The sequence below is a fragment of the Triticum urartu genome, chromosome 7, assembly GCF_003073215.2.
Source record: "Triticum urartu cultivar G1812 chromosome 7, Tu2.1, whole genome shotgun sequence".
In the NCBI taxonomy this organism is placed as follows: Eukaryota; Viridiplantae; Streptophyta; class Magnoliopsida; order Poales; family Poaceae; genus Triticum; species Triticum urartu.
The window spans coordinates 688,419,921-688,445,814 of record NC_053028.1 but is presented as its reverse complement, the minus strand read 5'-3'; the positions used below and the strand labels follow the sequence as shown (position 1 = coordinate 688,445,814).

Sequence of the window (25,894 nt, the reverse complement as noted above, 5' to 3'; positions counted from 1 at the left end):
CGTTGAACGCTGCACCACTCGAGGGCATTGAAAACATTCCCGTCATTCGTGAATTCCAAGACGTCTTCCCAGAAGAACTTCCAGGGATTCCTCCTGCTAGAGCTGTCGAATTCATCATCGACTTGAAACCCGGCACTACCCTATAGCTAAACGACCCTACAAGATGCCGCCGCATGAACTCATTGAGCTTAAGGAGGAATTCGACAAATCTCTTGTCAAAGGTTTCATTCGCCCAAGTTGCTCTCCTTGGGGAGCACCTTCTCTCTTTGTTAAGAAGAAGGATGGGACAAACCGATTAGTCCAAGACTACCGTCCTATAAACCAAGCTACCATTCAGAATAAATATCCTCTTCCTCGAATCAATGATCTTTATGATCAACTGGCTAGCTCATCAGTGTTCTCCAAACTCGACTTGAGGTTGGGTTACCACCAGATCCGTGTTCGTGAAGAGGACATCCCAAAAACCGCCTTCGTGACTCGGTATGGATCATATGAGTACACCGTCATGTCATTCGGCTTAACGAATGCTCCCGCCACCTTCTCTCGTCTGATGAATTATATATTCATGGATTACCTCGACAAGTTCGTCGTGGTTTATCTGGACGATATCCTTGTATTTTCCAAGAACGAGGAAGAACATGCTGGACATCTGCGTCTTGTGCTAGAGAAGCTTCGAGAACATCAACTGTATGCTAAGTATTCCAAGTGTGAATTCTGGCTCCCCGAAGTAACCTATCTTGGGCCTGTCATCTCCAAGGATGGTATTGCCGTCAACCCTGAACGAGTTCAGGCTATACTCGATTGGACTCCTCCGAAGAATGTGAAGCAAGTCCGAAGTTTTCTCGGTCTCGCCAGCTATTGCCGTCGATTCGTCGAGAACTTCTCCAAGATTGCCAGGCCTCTGACTAATTTGTTGCATAAGGGTGTCAAGTTCGACTGGACAGACAAGTGTCATGAAAGTTTCCAGGCGCTCAAAGACAAGTTGACTTCTGCCCCCGTACTTGCTCCACCTGATACTAAGAAGGACTTCGTCATTTACTGCGACGCTTCCCGTCAAGGATTAGGCTGTGTCCTAATGCAAGAGCGCAGAGTGATTGCTTATGCCTCTCGTCAATTGCGCCCTCACGAAGAAAACTACCCAGTTCACGACCTCGAGCTTGCTGCTGTCATTCATGCACTGAAGCAGTGGCGACATTACCTTCTCGGTAATCGTTGCGAGATCTTCACCGACCATCAAAGTCTGAAGTATCTGTTTACTCAGCCAGATTTGAACCTACGCCAGCAAAGATGGATGGAGACTGTTGCAGACTTTGACGTGGGTATATCCTATACCCCCGGCAAGGCTAATGTAATGGCTGATGCCTTGAGCCGCAAGTCTTACTGCAACCACCTCCAGGTCCACAAAGTTCAGCCCCCGCTTGCCGAAGAGTTTAGAAGGCTGAACCTCCATATTGTTCCCCCGGGATCACTCGCTCCCCCTCCCGAAGGTTTCCCCAAACAGAACCTCCATGTTGTTTCCAAGGGTTCTCTCAATACCCTGGTTGCGAAACCAGATCTTGTGGACACCATAAAATGGATACATAAGTGTGACGATGAAGTCCTCAAGATTAAGCGCGACCTCAAAAGGGGAAAGCCCTCATTCTTCACGATCGCCGACGATGGCGCCTTGTATTTCAAAGGCCGCTTAGTGGTACCATGTTCGAAGAAAAACCTGGATAAGACTAAAAGGGTTATGCAAGAAGCTCATGATACGCCTCTGTCCATCCATCCTGGTAGTACAAAGATGTATCAGGATATTCGTCAAAGATTCTGGTGGTCTAATATGAAGCAGGACATTGCTCGTTATGTTGCTGAGTGTGACATTTGTCGCCGAATCAAAGCAGAGCATCAAAGGCCTGTTGGAACTCTGCAACCTATCTCTATTCCTGAATGGAAATGGGACCATGTTGAAATGGACTTCGTCACTGGATTTCCCAAATCGCAGAAAGGTAATGATGCTATTCTTGTCGTCATTGACCGGCTTTCCAAAGTTGCCCATTTTCTGGCGGTCAAAGAGACAATCACGGCTAGTCAGCTTGCTACTCTCTATATGGCCAGAATTGTTTCACTTCACGGTATCCCACTGGTTATCAGTTCAGACCGTGGCAGCTTATTCACTTCAAGGTTTTGGGCGAGTTTCCAAGAAGCTATGGGGACTCATCTGTCGTTCAGTACTGCGTTCCATCCTCAGTCGCAAGGGCAAGTTGAACGTGTCAACCAAGTTCTCGAAGACATGCTTCGAGCTTGTGTAATCTCATTCGGCAAGAAATGGGAGGAATCTCTTCCATATGCCGAGTTCTCTTATAATAATAGCTATCAAGCTAGTCTGAAGATGTCCCCCTTCGAAGTGCTATATGGACGAAAGTGTCGAACCCCTCTGAACTGGTCAGAAACTGGGGAGCGTCCACTCTTTGGTCCGGATATTATCCAACAGGCCGAAGACGCATTATTCGCGAGAATCTCAAGACTGCTCAGTCACGTCAGAAAAGTCAGTATGACCGTCATCACCAAGACATGGTCTATCAACCTGGCGAAAAGGCTTATCTTCGAGTTACACCAATGAAGGGTGCACACCGCTTCGGGATCAAAGGAAAGTTAGCTCCCCGCTATATTGGTCCTTTCACTATTCTCGAAAGGCGTGGAAAAGTGGCATATCAACTGGAGCTTCCGCCGAACCTTTCTCAGGTTCACGATGTGTTCCACGTGTCACAACTCCGACGCTGCTTCAAGGACCCAATCCGAGCAGTGGACCATGAAGTGCTCGAATTGCAACAGGACCTCTCCTATAAAGAGCATCCGGTCCGCATTCTCGACCAAGCTGAACGCCGCACCCGTCAGAAGGCGATCAAGTTCCTCAAGGTCCAGTGGTCGAATCACTCTGAAGACGAAGCCACCTGGGAACGCGAGGATCGTCTTCGAGATGAATACCCTGCACTGTTTCCTTCTACCTCCTAAATCTCGGGACGAGATTTCTTGTAGTGGAGGAGATTTGTAACGCCCGGATAATCAAGCTACAGTAACCTCTGCTAATGATGCCTCGTCACCACTCTTACTGTTGTAAACCTCGCGATGATTCAATCCCATTCGAATTCAAATTTCAAAATCAAAGCAAACAATAAAAGTTTTTCAAAATTTAAAACAAAAGTGTTCGGGAGATGCCATATTTTACATAGGTCAATATGGTGTAATAAACACAATTTTATAAACTGCCTAAGTATTTTAAAATAAATAAAGACAGAAAAGGAAAATAAATAAAAGAAAGAAACTAACAAAAAAAAGAAGAAAGAGGGAACCCCCCTCCCACGGCCTACTGGCCCAGTTGGCCGGCCCATTCGGGCGCAGGCCCAACCGTCCTTCCCCCCCTCCCCTTATCCATTCCCCCCCAAACCCTAACCCACCCGATCCCCACTCCCCCCCACTCGCGCCACCCCGCTCGCCCCCCCCCCGCTCCCCTCCCGATCCAATCGGGGCGAGCCCCCCCCTCTCACTCCCCTCGCTCCCGCACGGCGCCCCAACCCCGTCGCCGACGCTCACCGTCCGGGACGCCGCCCGGGACCCACGCCACCTCGTCCGCGTCGTGCTCGCCGCCCGGAGCCACCCCGCCGCCGCTGCCGTCCTCTTCATCACCGCACCCCGCCACCGCCCGTCGCCTCGTCCTCCTCGTCTCCTCCTCGCCGACGACACGTCCTCGTCCTCCTCCCCAAAGGCTCCACCGAGCCTCGCCGCCCCCCTGCTCAGCAACGCTGGTGAGGACCCCGGTCCTCCTCCCCGTGCCCTCACTCCGGCGCTCGCCCGCGCCACCACACCATCTGCTCCGCGCGTCGCTATGCCCGGCCATGACCGCGCCCCGCGCCTCCCACTCACACCGCCGCTTGCTGCAGGGAGCCGCTGAACTACGCGTCGTGCTCGCCGCCCTTGCTCCCGCTCCGCCGCAGCGCTGCCTGCCACTGCTCCGGCCGGCAAGCCTCGCCGTGGCTGGCCTGGGACAGTGCCCAGTCGGGCTAGCGCCCGCGCCTGGGGCCAGCACCGGCGCCCCGCATCGCTCTGGGGCTACGCCCGCAGCGCCCACGCCCATTCGGGCGGCGCCTGCGCCCTGCACCCAGTACCCGGCGCCCGTTAAGGCCCCCTGGGGCCACTGACATGGGGGCCCCAGCCCCAGAACGTTTTGTAAAAAAAAGAATTAAAAATAATATGTAAAAAAATAATAATTAATTAATTAATTAATTAATTAAAGAATTAATTAAATTAAATTAATTAATCAGGATTAGATTAACCTAATTACTAGTTAACTTAATTAACCCCTGATTAGCCTAATCAGTCAATGACATGCGGGACCCACACATAGTTGACCCAGTCAACTGCACAGTTGACTGCTGACATCACCCTGATGTCATGCCTACGTCATCAGACACTATTCTGGATAATGTTGATTAAATTAAATAAATAAATCCTAAAAATGATTTAAATCTTTTAAAATTAATATAAAATAAACCGTAGCTCGGATGGAAAAACTTTGTACATGAAAGTTGCTCAGAACGACGAGACGAATTTGAATACGCAGCCCGTTTATCCGCCACACGTCCCTAGCATAGCGAACACGTAACTTTCCCCCTCTGTTTCATTTGTCCAAAAACGCGAAACACCGGGGATACTTCCCCGGATGTTTCCCCCCTTCACCGGTATCACCTCATACCGCGATAGGGCACCCCTAGCACCGATACTTGTCATGTCATGCATCGCTACGCATCTGTTTGCTTAAATATTTATTGTTTCTCCCCCCTCTTCTCTCGCTAGACACCGGGACCGACACCGCCGCTACCCAGTATGACTACGGAGTTGACGACCACTCTCTCTTGCCAGAGCAACCAGGCAAGCCCCCCCTTTGATCACCAGATATCGCCTACTCTTCTCTATACTGCTTGCATTAGAGTAGCGTAGCATGTTACTGCTTCCCGTTAATCCTATACTGATGCATAGCCTGTCCTTGCTACTACTGTTGTTATCTTTACCTGCAATCCTATTGCTTAGTATAGGATGCTAGTTTATCATCAGTGGCCCTACATCCTTGTCCGTCTGCCATGCTATACTATCGGGCCGTGATCACTCGGGAGTTGATCACGGGTATATACTATATACTTTATACATGATACATGTGGTGACTAAAGATGGGTCGGCTTGAGGAGCACCCGCGAGTGGAGTTTTGAGGCGGAGCGGCAGGGCAGGTTCCGACCACCTAGGAGAGAGGTGGGCCTGGCCCTGGTCGGCGTTCGCGGATACTTAACACGCTTAACGAGATCTGGGTATTTGATCTGAGTCTGGCCATTTGGTCTATACGCACTAACCATCTACGCGGGAGTAGTTATGGGTATCCCGGCGTCGTGGTATCAGCCGAAGCCTTCGTGACGTCAGCGACTGAGTGGTGCGCGCCGGATTGGACTGGAAGGCCACTAGGCTAGGTCTGCTTTCGGCCGCGTTCGCAACGTGCAGGTGTGCTAAGGGCGATGGGCCCAGACCCCTGGGCGCTTAGGTTTAGACCGGTGTGCTGACCTCTCTGTTGGTCTAGGTGGGGCTGCGACGTGTTGATCTTCTGAGGCCGGGCATGACCCAGGAAAGTGTGTCCGGCCAAATGGGATCGAGCGTGTTGGGGTATGTGGTGCACCCCTGCAGGGAAGTTAATCTATTCGAATAGTCGTGATCTTCGGTAACAGGACGATTTGGAGTTGTACCTTGACCTTATGACAACTAGAATCGGATACTTAATAAAACACACCCTTCCAAGTGCCAGATACAACCGGTGGTCGCTCTCTCACAGGGCGACGAGGGGAGGATCATCGGTTAGGATTATGCTATACGATGCTACTTGGAGGTCTTCAGTCTACTCTCTTCTACATGCTGCAAGACGGAGGCTGCCAGAAGCGTAGTCTTCGAAAGGACTAGCTATCCCCCCTTATTCCGGCTTTCTGCAGTTCAGTCCACATATGATACCCTTATTCCATTTGATACCAAAGCATACATATGTAGTATAGTTCCTTGCTTGCGAGTACTTTGGATGAGTACTCACGGTTGCTTTCTCCCTCTTTTCCCCCTATCCCTTCTACCTGGTTGACGCAACCAGATGTTGGAGCCCAGGAGCCAGACGCCACCGTCGACGACGACTCCTACTACACCGGAGGTGCCTACTACTACGTGATGCCCGCTGACGACGACCAGGAGTAGTTAGGAGGATCCCAGGCAGGAGGCCTGCGCCTCTTTCGATCTGTATCCCAGTTTGTGCTAGGCTTCTTAAGGCAAACTTGTTTAACTTATGTCTGTACTCATATATTGTTGCTTCCGCTGACTCGTCTATGATCGAGCTCTTGTATTCGAGCCCTCGAGGCCCCTGGCTTGTAATATGATGCTTGTATGACTTATTTTATTTGTAGAGTTGTGTTGTGATATCTTCCCGTGAGTCCCTGATCTTGATCGTACACGTTTGCGTGTATGATTAGTGTACGATTAAATCGGGGGCGTCACAGATCATGTATATAGGCATCACGTCCGAGACAAGTAGACCGACTCCTGCCTGCATCTACTACTATTACTCCACTCATCGACCGCTATCCAGCATGCATCTAGAGTATTAAGTTAAAACAGAGTAACACCTTAAGCAAGATGACATGATGTAGAGGGATAAACTCATGCAATATGATGAAAACCCCATCTTGTTATCCTCGATGGCAACAATACAATACGTGCCTTGCTGCCCCTACTGTCACTGGGAAAGGACACCGCAAGATTGAACCCAAACCTAAGCACTTCTCTCATTGCAAGAAAGATCAATCTAGTAGGCCAAACCAAACTGATAATTCGAAGAGACTTGCAAAGATAACCAATCATACATAAAAAAATTCAAAGAAGATTCAAATATTATTCATAGATAGACTTGATCATAAACCCACAATTCATCGGTCTCAACAAACACACCGCAAAAAGAAGATTACATCGAATAGTTCTCCACAAAAGAGGGGGAGAACATTGTATTGAGATCCAAAAAGAGAGAAGAAGTCATCTAGCTACTAACTATGGCCCCGTAGGTCTGAGGTAAACTACTCACACTTCATCTCATCGGAGGGGCTATGGTGTTGATGTAGAAGCCCTCCGTGATCGATGCCCCCTCCGGCAGAGCTCCGGAACAGGCCCCAAGATGGGATCTCGTGGATACAGAAAGTTGCGGCGGTGGAATTAGGTTTTTGGCTCCGTATATGATCGTTTGAGGGTACGTAGGTATATATAGGAGGAAGGAGTACGCCGGTGGAGCAACAGGGGGCCCACGAGGGTGGAGAGCGCGGCTGGGGAGGGTAGGCGCGCCACCCTACCTCGTGGCCTCCTCTTTTGTGTCTTGACATAGGGTCCAAGTCTCCGGGTCTTGTTCGTTGAGAAAATCACGTTCCCGAAGGTTTCATTCCGTTTGGACTCCGTTTGATATTCCTTTTCTTCGAAACCCTAAAACAGGCAAAAACAGCAATTCTGGGCTGGGCCTCCGATTAATAGGTTAGTCCCAAAAATAATATAAAAGTAGAAAATAAAGCTCAATAATGTCCAAAAACAATAGATAATATAGCATGAAGCAATCAAAAATTATAGATACGTTTGAGACGTATCACTCCTGACTCTACTTCCCATTCCCCTTCTTGATGATGAACCCTAGCTACCCTCTTATATTGAATTCGTCGATTGTGAGTGAAATCCAGTGCTTGATACCTAGGACCGTATCATTTGGTATTCAGAGCCAGTCCACCACCTCCAAATTTTCCCCCACCGTAGTCACCATGAGCGGCCTAGCTGAGCAATTCGGTCGAATCCGGGACGCCGTGTGCGAGTTGCTGGAGTTGGTCGGCGCAGACGCTGAAATCAAGTCTCCCACACCAGCACCAACGACCCAAGAGATTGAGGTTGACCACGACAATGCCACTGCCAGTCTTGCACCTGTGGTGATTATCCCTGGTGCCAGCCTCGACGTTTGCATCGATGAGGTCCTGCCTCACGTCTCCTCACTACCAACTGTTGCCTTCGAGGAGGTTGTTGAGGTTGTCCCCTCTACAACCAGCAGCTCTTCCACCATGTTGCATGCCATGTGTTTGACCGAATTCCCAAGTTACAAGGGTGCCACATTGGCTTCTGCATTCACCCCAGCCACGACACCTACGTTGCTCACGGCCACTGTCGCTATCCTCCCCGTGCTCATTGCACCTGCGGCAAGCGACGAAACCCTCGACAACATTGCTAGCAGCGGCGCTACATTGATCCCCACCCCCTACTCAACCAGTAGCCACGGCGGAAGCAACCTAGGGATGCAGACACTGACTCCGTGGAGTGTGGTTGCATCCTTCACGGAGCCTCCAGAGTTTTGGCCAGCCCAGCCGTGATGGTTGTTTGTTGCCTCGAACTGGACACCAAGTCATCCTCGAGGTGTTCGACAAGGTGCCTCATCAATAACACTGAGATGTTCATGTGATCCTGAGTATCATGCGGCAATGCCAAGGGCTACGGCCAAGGCCATGGGCGCTGCCAAGGCTGCACATGGTCTGACAATATACCTTGGCGAGAGTGTCGGCACAGATGAAGCAGAGTACTCATGGAAGCCACCTTTTGGTACTCAAGGAAATTCAAAGGCTAATGTCTTCCTACTGCTTGGGCAAACATGAGGAAACAATGGTAGATTGTTGTCAAGTTCTGGGAGCATGACCCTCTTCAATTGCTACCCTCGGGAAGAATTCCCTCGCGGAAATATTCCCTGTTACTACATCATCAAGGGTGTTGCAAGTAAGGGTTAGTCCATGTCGACAACTAACCAATGAAGTATGTGAGGAAGTGTTCTTATTGCAGCCCAAGCTTCCACGATCTCTGTTGCTAATCAGTAGAGTGGTGGCGGTGCAAAACCCAATTTACACTATGATTAATCTATGTGTCAGCTTCATATATGGCTTGCACTTGCAACTGGGTAGTGACACCATCAACAACATGAAGGTTTTCCTGAAATATGAATACCACGAGTGCTTTATTTTTCAGGCTTCAGTGGGTCTCAAGTTTGATGTGGATTTCAGGGGCTATTTGACAACCGTACTACTCTAGTTGATAACAACACTCTATCATGTAGTGTACTTTGTCTCGGTTCTGCCTATTCAAGCCATGGGAGCAACAATACGTTACAATATGACAGTGCACTGCTCTAGTGGGAGATCGCTTAGGTTTTTGGATGGGCACCTTACACCCTGAACTCTTGTGGTGCATTCTTGGGCAGGAAAATGGTGGGAAGCATGGGGCGCATATGACATGGAATGTTGGTGGTTTGGCATCTACTGTCCTTAGTACCCAGTGTTTTGTTTCTGCATATCATGATGGGCTTGGCGATCAATGTAGCGGTGGTTTCCTCTCGAAGATCACCAATGCACTCGTGAACTGTTTTTTCTTGGTCGTGCTGCTTCTTTGGGATCCGAGCGACTTCTTAACTGTTACCAGCGATGTTGGGTACTGAAACGGCTTACACCAATTGACCTCATTGACCATCTAGATCGTCTTACGGAGAGAGAGAGAGAGAGAGAGAGAGAGAGAGAGAGAGAGAGAGAGAGAGAGAGAGAGAGAGAGAGAGAGAGAGAGAGAACAGCAGCACCGACGCTCAAAGCCCCGACCTGACACAGCAAAGGTGCCGGCCACCGCGCTGCCGCCAAGGAGGCGGCCGGGTTGGACCAGCAGAAAATCTAGTCGCCTTGATAGGTCGCCTCACAGCAGAAAACGCTTCGCCCGCAAAAGACACATTCCGCAACCAGCCGCAACAAAATGGACCGTTAGATGCCACGAAGCCACGCATTTGATCCGGCACGAATCTTAACGCGGCGCATCAAGCGAAAGGGCAAAAGAGAGACATTTTTTTATATAAAGAAAAAAAGAAGGGCAAAAGACAGACAAAAACCCCGTCCTCCAGTCTTCTCCTCCGCCTGTTCCGTTTCCCCCCAAATCCGCCGCCCGACCAAAAACCCTCGCCACGACCCACTCCACCTCCGGCGGCATGGAGCGCCCGGCGGCGGGCGCCTCCTACCAGCGGTTCCCGCGTGTGCGGATCCGCGAGCTGAGGGACGAGTACGCCAAGTTCGAGCTCCGCGACACCGACGCGAGCATGGCCAACGCCCTCCGCCGCGTCATGATCGCGGAGGTCCCCACCGTCGCCATCGACCTCGTCGAGATCGAGAGCAACTCCTCCGTGCTCACCGACGAGTTCATCGCGCACCGCCTCGGCCTCATCCCGCTCACCTCCTCCGCCGCCATGTCCGCCATGCGCTTCTCCCGCGACTGCGACGCCTGCGACGGCGACGGCTCCTGCGAGTACTGCTCCATCGAGTTCCACCTCGCCGCCCGCGCCACCGACTCCGGCCAGACGCTCGAGGTCACCGCCATGGACCTCCGCTCTACCGACCCCAAGGTCTGCCCCGTCGACCAGGCCGACGCCGCCGGTGACAGCAGGCAAGTCGATCGCGCTCTCCATTACGGCCCATTGTGTTCTTTACTTGTTAAAGCCCCCAAGTGTTAATCTGATGAAATGATGACCTCTGCCTGATCTACAGAACCCAACTAACCCTATGTAGTCATTCTATCTACTGGCTAGTAGCTTATCTGTATGATGGATTCCTAATTCACCTCTCTGGCTCTCTCTCTCTATATATATATATATATCTAGTTTGTTGTGTTTTTTTGTTTGTCAAATTAATCATGCTTTGTACTAACTGGTTTATTTGTCTCTGACTCTTTGTCTTGCCTCTAAATGCATTTTTTATTTCTTTGGAAGGCAGATGTATAAAATGTTATCTTGTGACTGCACTATTTGAAGTACCTCATGCATGTTCGTCATCGTATCTGTACATGATTCAGTTTGATGGTTAATTTGTATCGAAAGGTCAAAATTACACTTTATTTTAAATCAGCATTGGGTTGCTTGCAGTCTAGCAGCGCATGTAACTCAATCATGCTCAACCAGGTCTCAGTTTCAGATTATCCAATGCTACAATTGCTTATAGGTTCAGTTAGTACGTAGTAGGAAGCCAAGGGGCCAGCATTTTACTCTATCTATGCCAAAATGGTAGTTGTCCTCACTTACACCACCGTACGCTTTCACTGCCTTAAAATTGCAATTACTTGAGTGAAACTATATTTGTATCGTTCTACAACATTTTCAAGTGGGATCAGGATTAAGACGAAGGAATATATGTATTTCGCCAAAGCAATCTTGTATTGTTGATTCCAATGAACACTCATTTTTGCATCCTTCTACTATATATATATCTGGACTAAACCAGCATTTCCTGGTAACTAGTAATAATGTTGCCATCTCTTGTTAAAGCCTCCAAAAACTCTTGTCCAGTGAATTATAAACTATTTATCCTTGTTCGATATGCACATTCTATGCTTGTCTAGATACCTTTCTGGGTTATATACATACTACATGGTCGACATTTTGTGCATCCTTTGCCCAGCGAAATTATTTACTTTAGACCTTGATACCACTTTTAGAAAATGAAGGGGGGCAATAACAGGTTGTAAAAAAGAGACACAAAAGAAGCTACCATCCAATTTCCCTTTACTTTTCAATAATGTAAACAAACGAGCTTGATGGCTGCAGAGTAGAGCCTAAGTTGTATGCGCCTTCTGCCATAGTGTTATTATAACTCTTACCCTACTTCTCATCACCTCATTGTTCCATGGGGTTCATCCATATACTGTATGTTTATCTGCCTATTATTTGCTCAGTTTTCCATTTTCATTCAAAGGGTACAGATTGTAATGCTTATGTTGGGAGTACCACTCTATATGTCAGTATGTCACATGTATCTTTTCTTCTCTTCTACAATAAGTTACCCAATTCATTTTCCTTTGTAAGCAGTTAGTTAAAAAAAAAGTAACATAGCCTTTTTTTTGTACAATCTTATTTTCCCTCCTCTTTCATTCCATAATAATGGGACATTATGAATGGAAGTACTGAGCATTTGGTTATTAGTTGATCTTACATGTCAATTGTACACATTAATCTTATGGGGGGGCACACTGAAAATGACTCAATTTTCCATATCCCATTTAAATGTGCGGATTGTAATACTTATGTTGGGAATACTACTGTGTATGTCACATGTATCTTTCCTTCTATTCATAAGTTAACCAAATCATTTTCCTTTGTAAGCAGTTAGTTATAAAAAAAAAGAGGCATTTTTTTTTGTACAATCTCCTTTCTCCTTTTCTGTCATTCCAGCATAAGGGGGTGCAATGAATGGAAGTAAAACTGGTGACACTAATGTTATTAGTTAATCTTACATGTTAATTGTACACACTAATGTTATGTGGAGACAGCAGTACAAATGGTGAGGCCACAGTTATCTGTGTATACCAGACTTACCGTCAGTGGCATCTTTAGGAGGGGATAAGACTTTTTATCCCTTAAGGGTTTGATTGAATAACTTCTAGGTTGGATGCACATTTAACTATTTGATTATGAAATTTGGGCATTTGACTGTCTATCTATCTGACACTGATCTTTGATTTTATGTGCTTCTAAATGCAAGCGTACTCTGCTTATTAAGTAGGTCCAAAGGATTAATAATACTATAAATCTTCACCTACATGCACAGAGCATGCACTATTGATATGTTCTTCTGCTGCCACAATAAAAATTAAGCTACCTTATGAATGGAAGTGCTGAGCATTTGGTTATTAGTGGATCTTACATGATGATTGCACACACTAATCTTATGTGGGATAAACACTGAAAATGACTCAGTTCTCCATATCCCATTTGAGAGTGCAGATTGTAAATACTTATGTTGGGAATACTACTGTGTATGGCACATGTATCTTTCCTTCTCTTTATAAGTTAACCAAATCATTTTCCTTTGTAAGCAGTTAGTTGAAAATAAATGTCTGAAAAGTGCCCTTAAGTTTTATCTTGTTTAACTAATGCTTATTGGTATTGAGCCTTAAATAATATCTTATTTCAGGGGCATATTAATTGTAAAGCTGCGTTGTGGGCAAGAGCTGCGTCTTCGAGCAATTGCTAGGAAGGGAATTGGAAAGGACCATGCCAAATGGTCTCCAGCTGCTACTGTGACCTTCATGTATGAGCCTGATATATGTATTAATGAAGAGCTCATGGAGACACTTACACTTGAGGAAAAACAAAGCTGGGTGGAGAGCAGCCCTACCAAAGTATTTGACATTGATCCTGTCACCCAACAGGTCAGCTTGTTCTCTACTAGTGCGTCTCCATCACTTGTTTCAATAACATCATCAACGAATCCGGAGTTTTTGGGTTTTTCATATGCTATGATAAACAATTGCTAGATTCATTGTGAGTTTGTGTGTGTGTGTGCGCGCGCGCACGCGAACTATTCCTAGATTCATCAGACATCTTACATTATTGGTCAAATCATTCAACACCACAACTATGATGTTGTGCAGTCTACATGCATTACTTTAGATAAGCCATCTATATTTGCTGATGCTGCAATCTGTCACTACAGTTGTAACACAGCACCTGCTATCGTAAGTAGTGCATGTGTTTCTGTTCAATGCTTGTGTACTTATATGTTCTATCTATTTTTCTGGCTGTTCGGATTAAATTACTGTCAAATACCTGAATTTGTTTTTTGGTCTGGTTGGCAACTTGACATATCAATACACATTGCACTGATGCTTCGTAGTAGTGATTTTAACGGCAAATTCTATTAAAAATGGACTACTCAGAGCAATAATTGTTGTGTCGATATATTTACTAGTAACATGTGACTAAAATTTTCTTTCCTGTTGCCAAATATATGTTTCCATTCCTGATGGAGATACTGCAAATTGCGCTGTTCTATTTACCGAACTCTTGGGTAGGCACTTGTCATGAGTCAACGAGAAGAAACCCCAAAAATATTGTTTGTTCAAACTCAATTGCTTCTCCACATTTAAGTGCGAGAGCACAAAATTACGGCAAATCAGCAACCACAACAACATATGCAAACCATGCTAATGATTGTTCAAAGACATTTCTAAACCCTCGGAGCTCTACTAGCTAAAGTTTAAATTTCATGAATGCCTTCTTCTAGCATGTCCTTGTTCGGTTAAATTATCCTATCACCATCCAAATCACATGCACTGTTTGCAGCCACTAAGTGAAGGTGGATCTACTAGCATCATGTAAGGCCTCATTTGGCTCACATGATTCTAAAAACGCAGGAATTGAATATGAATGCATGTGTAAAACAGAGGATTGGAAACATAGGAATTTTGCAGACTTGGGTGCTTGGTTAAAGGGGATAGAAAAAATACATGAATCCTAACAAACAGAGTCAAATCAAAGTCAAACCACATGGAAAGGTATAATCATCATGTTATGCCACTAAGAATCTCAATCTTGTTCTTCGTGTGTAGGAAGTTGAAAAAGAGGTGCAAGTGGGTTGTAAAGTTTCTGTGTTTTCCCTCTGAAACAGGGACCAAAGGGAAATTTCCTCTGTATCTTTCTTGCTACATTCCTTTGAACCAAAGGCTTGAATAGTACCACCATAGGAGAAATACCCATTCCTACGTGTTTCATCCACTTCTCCTTTGAACCAAAGTTTCTTTCAATCTAAGGCGATGGGTTTACTTGAGGCCCTACACCTGCCAATCATAAGTGTAAAGTATAAATGCTATGTTTCCGTGTAAGTAGATAGCCCATTACATGCCTGATACCTGCCACATTTTGTGCATATCTCATATGACGATAAATAGCCAAAAAATTGGCATCATCACATGCTATCATTTTAAGGAATTGTTTTGTATAGATTATTTAAAATCTGCACATGCGTAGAGAGTGGATTTACACTTTGTCAACTCCTGAATTGGCCTGTTGAAAGTTCATTCCACCTGACCTCCTCATTCCCTTGATGGGTCTTGTTTTGCTCAATAAACCACGTCATGCTTGGGGCAAATGCCTTAGGACTTGCGGTACATGCCTTTTTAAGCATATCTTGAGGAACTTCTGTCACTCTGTGCTTTGTAAACAATTACACGTTATGTAGCATAGCTCATTCTAAAAGAATGATCAAAAGATAAATGTCATTGTCTGTCAGGCTGACTTTTTTATGCTCATAAAACAGTAAATGTTATCAAATGCCTATCTGTTTAAAATGTTTTCAAATTTTTATGGTAGATGGGGTTGCAATTTCTTCTCATATCTGCAAGGGCAAATCAAGCCATGGAGCTGTCTACTTCTAAATACTGGAGTGGTATACTAGAATGATGTGCGCATGCTTACTATTGTGTGGCAGTTGGCCCAGACCTGCAATTCTGTGGCCAGTTGTCTTATTTATTGCATATAACAAACCATTGATTTTGATCATGCCTGCCTACTTTTGCGTCACTGTCAGGTGACGGTTGTGGATCCGGAGGCATACACATACGACGATGAGGTGATCAAGAAAGCAGAGGCCATGGGGAAGCCAGGACTGGTGGAGATCAACGCCAAGGAGGACAGCTTTGTGTTCACCGTGGAAACGACCGGCGCCATCACGGCTTATGAGTTGATCATGAATGCTATCACGGTCCTGAGGCAGAAGCTGGACGCCATTCGCCTACAAGATGACGACGGCGATCTTGGCGAGCTCGACGCCCACCTTGTTGGAGGCTAACCGTCTGGTTCTCTGGAAAAGAAATCGCTGGTTGTAAGTGTAGGCTCGTCTGACTATGGTGTTTGTGGCAAGATGTAATGGATGATGCCTCCTTTGATCTTGGAACGGATGCCTCTTTTGATATCCAGTGCCAAAATTCTAGTGGATGAACAGTGATGAATGCAGGGGAGAAGCAAAATGCAGCCTGATGAATGCAACTACTCTGTCTACAATCAAGCACACATTTACATTTGAGTAATTAACTCGCCCTAAATTATTCAAATCAGTCCAGGACTCCAGGTGAATAACAATAAATGACTAGTGAACATCCATCTACTCCAGAGGCATACACATCTAGATACATTCATGAATGCCTTTAGAACTAAAATACATCTCTGAAAAAGAAATGGATGTATTTAGAACTAAAATACATCTAGATACATTCATGCCTGCGACAAGTAATTCGGAACGGAGGGAGCATGTCTGAAACACATTCAAACCAATTAACCAATCCAGGATAGTCAGTGTGTGATATACATCCGTCAGCCAGCTCCAGCAAATTTGTTTACTTCTCCGTAGACTTGAACATACAGTATATATGAATGATGAAACGAGCAAACCAAGGGGTAGCAGAGCAGAAGAACAAGAGACCAAGGGTTTTTATTCATTCTACCAAGTTTGGATCCATCTAAGATCTAACCTCCCAAGCAACCAGGCAGGCCACCATGACAGAATTGCATAATATCTGCTAACAAAACCAAATAAACAGCGACCAAACGTGGCCTTCATTCTCTTTGCCAAGTAAATATGACCACCTGCTATCTGGTTACACTATGCATTGATCAGTTCAAAATATTACAGTACCCGGTTAACAGGGGACCGGTCGCAGGACAAACAAATAGTTGGGATCACGGATGCAAACAGAGGTCTCATGGTCGGATCTGCCACCGGCTCCTCCTTTCGGTCTTCCCTTGCCACTCCAGCAGGCCTGACGTGACGTGATCTCCACAAACAGAAACAGATGACTACCTCGCTACAACAAGTACGACTCCACAACAGTCCGTCCAAACTTCTGCTCCACATCCTTGGGCGTTTCAATCTGCAAAACAAACAAAAATACAGATAGCAGATCGCTTAGGAACGAAAGCCGGAGGACACAAAAGCACTGTAAGTAAATATCCCGAGTAATAGAGCACGCACGGCATTCAGTGCTATGAAGAGAGCCTTGATAACATTGAGCGGGCTCCTCGATCCGATAATCTGCAAGATAATAACAATAAAGACATAAGGTTACCACTTTGCAAATCCAGAGTGACTAGTGGTCCTGTCTAGTGTCTAGTACAGCATAAGCACACCTTTGACTTGACATTGCTAAACCCGGCTAGATACATCACAGTTTCGACAGTCCTGCCGGCGGCGCACATCCCGCTCCTCATTGGTCCGGGCCAGAGGTAGATCTTAAGATGCAACACAGTGAGATATCATATCCAGAAAAGATGCCTTACAGCAGCTGATCAAGAAGAAGCCGATTTGATGCCCAGATGTGTATATTTTACCTTTGTTTTCTCATATTTGGCCTGAATTGCATGAGCAATTGTGTGCTCCTCATAACGCTCCATGTAATGTAGGTTCTGGAAGCATTTCTCATAGGCCTGGAAAGTGGAAACAGAACAAGGAGCTTCATGTAAGAGCTGAACTTTTTAGTTGAGGTATCCATATCCAACTGAAGCCCAAGATAGTAATAACTCAGAATTTACTATTTTGCATATCTGCATACTAAATAAGCATTATCCAGATGAACATATTAAGCAACTAACAATTCAGTACGACTATATTTTTAAGGAACTTCACTATACATACTATCCTATGGGCCATACTGGACCAAAAAAATTTGTTTTGAGAGGAAGCAAATGTCATGTAAGAGCCAGGATTTTCAGTTGAGGTATTGAATTACAATTGAAGCCTAAAAGTAGTAGTAACTCAGTATTTACCATATCTAAGATTCAGAAAAGTATTTAGAATATCTGCATATACCAGAAAAGTATTGCTCATATGCCAGCATTGACAATTCAGTATGACTATTTTAGAGAAATTTCACTAGATATCTATGTTTTTAAGGCGACGCCTTACCGCCTTAGGGAGGGGGGGCGCTTTGGCGCCTAGGCGCCCAAAGCGGTCGATTTTCCAAAGCGGAGGGGGAGCGCTTCGACGCCTAGGCGTCGCCTTAAGGACGCTTTAAAAACATAGCTAGATATATAACAAACTTACGGGCCGTACTGGACCAGCAAATTTTGTTTCCAGTGGAAGCAAATGTCATATGAATCTACCAGATTTAGCATCTTGCATCAAAAAAAATATAAAGCTGGACATATTCAGCAATTTGAATTCCCAGTTCTGAAATGAATAAGATATATAACCCATGTTTCACTATCAATATTATTAATCTGCATGCTAACCCTGTACTGTACACACATATGCACAGCTTGGTCACCATCGCTTGAGACTCGCATGTGTAAACCACAAACGAGAAAAGAAAATGAGCTAATAGTGGAATGGATGATATAGATGGAGAGGAAGGAAATGATTCAATAGCTCAAATATAAGTTCGATATATTGTTTGGAACAGGGGACATCCATACCCTCTGTATTGCAATCTTTGCTGTTGGACCTTTAGCTTTTGCAAAACCTACAACACCATGGTAGTTTCCAGTTGCCAACAATGCTGTGTATTTTGCTATTTGGCCTCCCTGAGAAGAGAAATGCAGAATTAATCATAGGGATAATCTATAACTAGTATTTATGAACATCCAGAAAAAGAGCATTCACCTTTGTAACTTTGCATGTCCGATTAACATCAATGACCTTCACATCAAAACCCTGTCAAAAGCATACCAAATGTGTTAGTATAGGCAACAATGCGGTTGGCACAATGGAGTTACAAATGTAAAATTAAGAACATCAATGAAGGGCACGCCCAGCCATAAGGTGCCTGCTATAACAATTCAATGAACTCCAGTGATAAAGCATCACTTACTTTTCTGTACATAGGCCTCCTCTTTTTGTCCGTCAGGGAGTTCCTCTCCTCCACCAGATCCTTTATTTCCTCTTCCAAAACCCTGCCCTTCTTACCAAACGTATGATCCAGGTCCGCCAATTTGTCCTCGATCTTCTTCTCAATAGCATTTAGTTTCTCGATGAGCATATCGTCCTTCTCCTTGTCTTCATTGAACTCCTCATCCTCGTCATCGAGGCTCTCTCCTTGGATCATCTGCTTCTCCTTGTCGAAGCCAGCGTTATCAATCACATCGTCCGGAGAGTCGACCTGCTGGTGCTGGATAAGCCCGAAGTTTGCGGGGTTGCTGGGGTCGTATGCCTCCTTGCACTCCATGAGCCTGACGGCCCGGTTCAGCTTCTGCAGGAGGATGAAGCGCTCTTTCCCCGTGGAGTCCTTGAGGCGGTTCATCATGTCCCCGATGACCCTGTACTCCAGCGGCAGGCTCAGATGGCGCTGCTCGAACTTGTCGATCTTCGTCATGATCTTGTGAGCATCATCAAGGGTCTCTGTTCGGCAACATCAACATCAACGCAGAAGGAGATTTGTTCAGGAACATGGCAGCATTCAAGAAATGGAAATACATGACTAGTATCTGTGACTGTGATGGCTGTCAGCGACATTCAGGAACAAAGCAACATTCAGGAAATGGAAATGCATCACTTGTTGTATCTGTGACTGATGGTTGTCAGCGCAAAATTGCCTGTGGTCAGGCAGAGCAAAACATATATGGATTCCTTTACAATTTACTAATTAAGATATTGGGGCCATTAAGCTATTTGTGCTTACAGAGATCGCTCCGACAGTTATAGTACATTTGCTCACTGCTACATACACAAACCAAATACCTCAGTCAGGTCATGGTAATATATATGTGAGGCTTTACAGATGTGGTATCTTATACCGAATTTATTAGAGGATGTACTTTTCCTCTCCAACAATCAACCCTATATTTTCCTACATATACGTGTGGCATGCCGTGTGCTTGATGCATTGTATAAGAGGACAGCCATGGATTCACATGACTCATGACGGCGAAATGTGGTGGAAATGGAGAGGAATGGAGGGGGGAGGGGAAGCTATGCATACCGGCCTCGGCGAAGGAGCGGAGGAGCTCGGATTGGCGCTTGCACTTGCGGTCGAACTCGTCGACGCGGCGGCGGATGGAGTCGGAGGAGAAGCGCTCGTCGTCCTCGTCGGACTCGGAGTCGCTGGGCTCCAGGAAGGACTCGTCGGGGAGGTTGGCCTCCTTGGCGTTCCGCCGCTCCAGCTTCTCGATCAGCGGCTTCACGCCCATGAAGTCCTCCTCCTCCTCCTCCTCCTCCCCCTCGTCCCCCTTCTCGCCGCCGCCGCCGGCCCCGGCCTTGCGCCGATCCTCGCGTTCCTTCTGCCGCTCCCGCTCCAGCTGGAACAGCAGGTCGTAGACGGTCTGCTCGGTGAACAGCGGCTCCTTGTCCCTGCCCCCGCCGCCGGCGCCGGGGGAGACGGAGGAGAAGGCGAAGTGGCGGCGCTGGGGCGCGATCTGCGGGCCTGCCAGGTGGGGCAGCAGCGATCCGGACGCGCCGGCGGCGGCGACGTGGCGGTGGGAGATCAGGCGAGCCCACGCGGCGGCGGCGGTGGCGCGCGACCTCGCGGCGGCGGCGGCGGCGGCGGCCATGGCGATGGGGTTTGTTCCGTTCCGTTCGTTCTGCGAGGGGGCAGGAGGAGGTGGGTTTTGGAGCGGTCACGCGTGGGCCCTTGATGGGCCTCTGTAGGAAAGGAGTTCGCTAAGCTGGCGCTCACAGCCATCTCGCGTGGGCCGGCCCAGCCAGCGGGCTCGTTGCTCGCTTCTTCCGTTTCCACCACATTTCGCCCTTGTCTAAAAAAAAAACATTTCGCCCTCACGAGTCATTAGTAGCTCCCCCCTAAAAAAAGTCATTAGTAGCTTCTTCTAAAAAAAAACTCATTAGTAGCTTCTTTGGTTCCGCACTGTCAATCATTTGAAAAAGCTCGTGGATCTAAAAAATTACGAATTTGAAGAGAGTTTATGAATTAGAAAAAAGTTCACCTGTTTGGAAAAAATTATACGGTATATAAATTGTTCATGGATTTGAAAAAGTTTGTGGATAACTGAAACAAAAATCATAAATTTTAAAAAACAATCATGAATTTGAGAAAAATTCACGAGCTTGCATCAAGTTCATGGATTTCAAAAATATATAATGTATTTTGCGAAAATTAAATAAAATCATAAATTTGAAAAAAATTCATGAATTTGAGAGAAGTTCACGAGTTTAAAAGATGATCATGGGTTGGAAAAAGTTCATGGATTTCTTGAAATTTTAAAAAAGTTCATAGATTTGAAAAAATTATTACTCATTTGAGAAAAAATTCAAAATTTTGTAAAAGGATTATGAATTTGAACAAAAAGTTCACAAATTTAAGAAAAAATCGTGAATTTGAAAAGGAATTGAAATTGATAAAAGTTCATAAAGTCAAGAAAATAAGTTCATGAATTTGAAAAAAAAACATCACTAAAATTTAAATGAAAGAAGTAAACTGAAATGTAAAAGAAAAAGAAAATAATGAAAAAATGACTAAAACCGGCCTAAACAGGCAAACAAAAAACAGGAAAAACACAAGCATGTACTCCCTCCGTAAAGAAATATAAGAGTGTTTAGATCTCCCTCCATAAAGAAATATAAGAGTGTTTAGATCACTATTCTAAACACTCTTATATTTGTTTACGGAGGGAGTAGTTTTCTTGCTCGGGTGATTGGGAAAAGGTAATGGAGGGTGGACCGTGGACTTTCCACGACGACAGTGTGCTCATGGCTCCTGACGATGAATTCTCCAAACCATGTAGTATTCAACTTAACCGCCTGAAGTTGTGGATTCAGATACATGATCTTGCAGGCATGTATGGTCATCGTGTGCCATCTCTTACATCCAAGGTGGGCGAGTTTGTTGCTGAGAATGGTAGCTCACTTGATTTCTCGGGCAATTTCTTCTGTGCTCGACGGAAAATTCATGTGAGCAAACCTACCAAAAATGCGGTGTGGATCATAAGGGGTGGTAAAAGGAAAAACTTCCTAGTGAAGTATGATAGCTCTTCGATTGGTGTGCGGTGTGTGAGATGTTGGGTCACTTATATAAGGAGCATGACAAGCATTCACCCTCCATCGACGCTTTTATGAAGGATTTTCATGTTGCATGGGTCTAGAACCCACCCTAACGCTCAGCCATGGAGAGCGTGGGCTCCGACAAGCCACCATTGCAGCAAGGGCTCCGTCAAGCCACCAACGCTTCCCACACCCACCATGCAAACTAGCTCTAAGAGGGAAGTCCAGTAGCCCAAACCAGCACCACGCCAGCCAGAGCACACCACCACAACCTCACCAAAGCACCGCCCCGACCGAGCAGTGACGCCTGGCGGGCCATGTAGGTCGGGAGTAGCAACTCCAATTCCCTCGCAGCCGAGAGCCGACCAGAGCAGCCACTCGCACGGCTCCGAATAGCCAGCGCTGTTGCATCCCGCTGATGGCCGACACCCACCGGATCAGGGCACGTCGCCCTGATCCACCGCCAAAGCAGCACGTCGACGCGCCTCCACCGCGAGGAGGATGAGAAGATGAGGTCGCCGCTAACTGGAGCCACCGCCACAGAGCCCAACACCACCTCGCCGACTGCACCACGCCCACAAATTAGACGGTTTGTCAATTCTTTCTCATCTACTCTCTTTGTTCCTAAATATAAGTCCTTTTAAAGGTTCCACTATAAAGACTACATTCGAATGTATATAGACGTCTTTTAAAATATAGTTTCACTCATTTTGCTTCGTATATAGTTTATAATGAAATCTCTAAAAGGACTTGTATTTAGGAACGGGGGAGTAGATAGGAATTAGCAAGTCCATACAAAAAATTGCAGTACTCAAATACTTACCTAGTTATACAATTCATACTGAAGAAAGTGTTTATATTCATGCATGCGGCAAGTTAATAAACGAGTTAGTACAGCAAATCGCTTCCAAGCGGGATCACTTGACATTCATGCGCAATCTCTTGCATCAGAGAAGCTGCTCTGGAGCATTGAAGCTGGATCATGCTCAGGTTCAGGCATCAGCACACGGATTAATATGCAGGGCCAACAATCAAGTACCACTTGTCCTAGTGGGACTAGCTAAAAAGGACTTATTATTTTTCTATTTTTTCTACCAATTTCCATGATTCTCAATCTTCCTGTTCTTTTCTCCAGACAAGAGACCATGAAGTTATGCTTCCTGTGAAATCATCAACACCATAATTGCCGCCACTGTGAAGACAGCACGTATTGTTGCTCACAGAGTATAGTAGATGGAAGCTTCTGTTTAAATGAAACAGTATTTCAGGAACGATTTCATGCCCACCGGCAAGGCAAGCGCGCGGTACCAGGCATGCATGTGTATACTATACATATACAATATCGTTGTTTCAAAGTGAAACGAACATACGCTGAATTAAGTGGGCAATTATCTTCTAAATTGATATCGATGGGGCAAATCTTTTGCCTCTGCCAAAAAGAATACGCTGAATGACTTATATCTTCGTCCGGTCTCTTTAGCTATGGAAAATGGGCTAAATTTGGTGAGGGCTGATGAGAGCAGGCATCTAGGGACAAGTTGCTGGCCACTGAGTCCAGGACAGTCGACGGTTTCCACGCCAGAACTAGCGGCTGCCGCGATGATCAGAGAGTATGCCATGCCATAGTGGCGATGGCTGAGAGGCAGGTAGATTCAGGGCTGGCATGGCGACGAACCCTGGAGAGGAGGCGATCGTTGTCGGTGCCGCAGAACAAAGGCGCGTCGGTGGAGAGACACCGCCCACCATGCTAGCTAGCCACCCCAGCAGCTTGTAGAGATGTTCTTTTCGGCTCAAGATTATATATCTTTTGACCCAGAAAACAGCAGTGCAATGCCCTACTTCATAGTTCTATTGCAAAAAGAAAGGTAAATATTCACAGGACCAAAAGAAAGGGAAACGCAAAGAAAAGAAAAGAGAACATGCTGTCAGGGTTGCAACTCAAAGATTCAGCTCAAGATTGCCCTCAGTTAACTGGCTATAAATAAATCTTGTCTGGCCAATTCTTGATCAGTAAAGGAGTATGCACTCTCGGATAAACATAAGCAGGATCACACACACAGATCCAAATGATACCAGCCAAGACAATTATAACTGAAACATTTTTTGACGGAGCCCAGTTGGGCGAGTCGACGGCGTAGTGCGGTTCGGCGCGCTGCTCCGGCGTCAGCAACGCCCGCCGGCACTGGGATCCTCTCCGGATCCAAATGCCAGTCATATGTGTCAGCGTCGCGTCGGGGTACGGCAGAGGCACGCGGTGCTGCTAGTGCCACTCGGCTGGTGTACTGGCACATTGATGCGTTGCCTCTGCCGGGGAGCGCGTGGCGGCGCGGGGAGGGCGGGGGCCTTGCCCTTGCCGTTGCTGCCGATACCGGAGAAGAAGCCCATGCTAACGGTGGCTAGGGTTGTCGCCGGCATGGGGCAGGGGTGGCCAGATGGGGACGGGGGCGAGTGGCAGTGGATGAGGACGGCCCCGCCGCACGCCCGGCTTAAAAAAGGACGACCGCCGTCGCTGACGCATGGGCCCAAGGTGAACGGTCGTCATAAATAATGTTGACCGTCGTAGTTGGACGGCCGTCAGGTGGAGACACGGCGGACGGCGAGGAGACGCGCGGCACGTCCGCGCCGACGCATTCCAGGCGCAATTTTGGGCCGGAAATGGGTTGGCGCGGACGCCAGGCGAACACGATTTGAGTTTGGGTCGGCACGTTGGGCCTTCATTTTTGTCCGCGCCGACCCAAGCGAACGCGGGCGGACGAAATGGGTCGCCCTATTATAGTTGCTCTAAGGGAGAAGTGCAAGCAAAGCAACGGTCGGCTGTGGCGTCACGAGGAGGAAATGGCCGAGGGGGAAAGCCAGCGCTGGTGCTGCGAAAGGTTGCAAGGATGAGGCTGGCGCAAAGTACTCTGGGCTGCCCGCGCGTGTGGTGCAATGTTGCAGAGCGCGCCGCTCTGGCCGTCAGCCCGCATGGTCACCGCGTGAACTTGTCCTGTATCTTGCTCTTGCTCCTCACACCGTGTCACACGTGTGGAAACATGCTGCAGAAGTGTACTGCAACAATCTCAGGGGAAATGAGTGAGAGATGTGAGTGTTAGGTCGCTGGAGGGGTTCCGGTCAGTATGTGTTTGTGCTCAAGTGTGGCTCCTGGGTAGATAGGGTTGGTTTTGGGTGGGTGAAGCACATTCACTAGGGTGCAGTAGTTGAGAAAAGCAAGGGAACCGAAAGCAACTCCCAAGTTAAGAGGGTGAGCAGACCACAGAGGGAATGTGGCTCATATAATCACAAAGCTAACATCTCCTGCTGGTGGCAACACACAGTGCGTTGCCAAGATGAAGGTAACTGAAATCATAGGGTTAGCTGGTCGCTAGCCTGGAGTACATGACTGGCATTGGTTCAGTGCATTTACATGGATAACTGAATGTCATCTAACTAAGAGTCCACCACTTAGAGCCATATATAAAGCTACAGCACACTGACAGAACAACAACAACACCTCAGGTAACCGGTTGAAGCAACACAGCAAAATCGTAATTCCTAGACCAGGTTACAGAACTGGCCGCCGTGGGAAAGAAAGGTCTTGTCGATGCGCACCACGGATCCACAGACGACGTAAGCATGAAAATCAAGTCGTGGACCAACTTTGGCTGCCCAGCATTAACCCTGCAGAGGCGGCAAGACCAAACACGCTCTGGTCAGCATCGAAATGTCGTTGCATGAATAAAGATTTACTGTCACTGGCAAATAAAACACAGTACATGCTGACGGCAGAGCCAAATACCAGAGTAGTACTCAAACAGAATTTGACTGGAACTAAACAAGGACAATGAAATTCAGATGAGACATTAAGTTCAGGTAAGCTAGAAACTGTCCTTTTGCTACTGAATAGTGAAATACATATCGCAAAATACAATGGCATTTTGCTACTGAATAGTGAAATACTGATGCAAAATACAATGGCATAATAAAATATTCAACGCGCAGATTGCATTAAGAAAAAGGCAAGGAAGACTGCATAAAAACATTCAAATTGTTTATCGCCCACTACACCATTCAAC

General features: G+C 46.6%; 2 protein-coding genes across 2 annotated transcripts; one reads left to right on the top strand and one right to left on the bottom strand.

Annotated features, from left to right (window-relative positions):
• The first annotated feature begins 10,023 nt into the window (after window positions 1-10,023).
• On the top strand, window positions 10,024-16,208 carry LOC125520014 (DNA-directed RNA polymerases II, IV and V subunit 3-like). Its single transcript, XM_048684796.1, has 3 exons — window positions 10,024-10,569; window positions 13,056-13,293; window positions 15,450-16,208. The coding sequence occupies exons 1-3, from the start codon at window positions 10,085-10,087 to the stop codon at window positions 15,708-15,710; spliced, it is 984 nt and encodes a 327-aa protein (XP_048540753.1). The 5' UTR covers window positions 10,024-10,084; the 3' UTR covers window positions 15,711-16,208.
• A 118-nt stretch (window positions 16,209-16,326) lies between these two features.
• Window positions 16,327-20,464, bottom strand: LOC125519424 (the record flags this gene model as incomplete). Its single annotated transcript, XM_048684234.1, has 8 exons — window positions 16,327-16,788; window positions 16,890-16,949; window positions 17,045-17,146; window positions 17,246-17,341; window positions 18,329-18,436; window positions 18,516-18,566; window positions 18,724-19,250; window positions 19,831-20,464. Coding segments are annotated over 8 exons (1,644 nt in total), but the record flags the coding sequence as incomplete, so codon positions are not given.
• Between the last annotated feature and the right edge of the window lie 5,430 nt (window positions 20,465-25,894).

What these genes read in the sequence shown, in the direction of transcription:
- LOC125520014 (XM_048684796.1), top strand. Translation starts at nt 10,085, where the DNA reads ATGGAGCGCCCGGCGGCGGGCGCCTCCTACCAGCGGTTCCCGCGTGTG. An exon ending in GCTCTCCATTACGGCCCATT is followed by an intron (nt 10,570 to 13,055) that starts GTGTTCTTTACT and finishes ATCTTATTTCAG; the next exon opens with GGGCATATTAATTGTAAAGC. An exon ending in TTGATCCTGTCACCCAACAG is followed by an intron (nt 13,294 to 15,449) that starts GTCAGCTTGTTC and finishes CGTCACTGTCAG; the next exon opens with GTGACGGTTGTGGATCCGGA.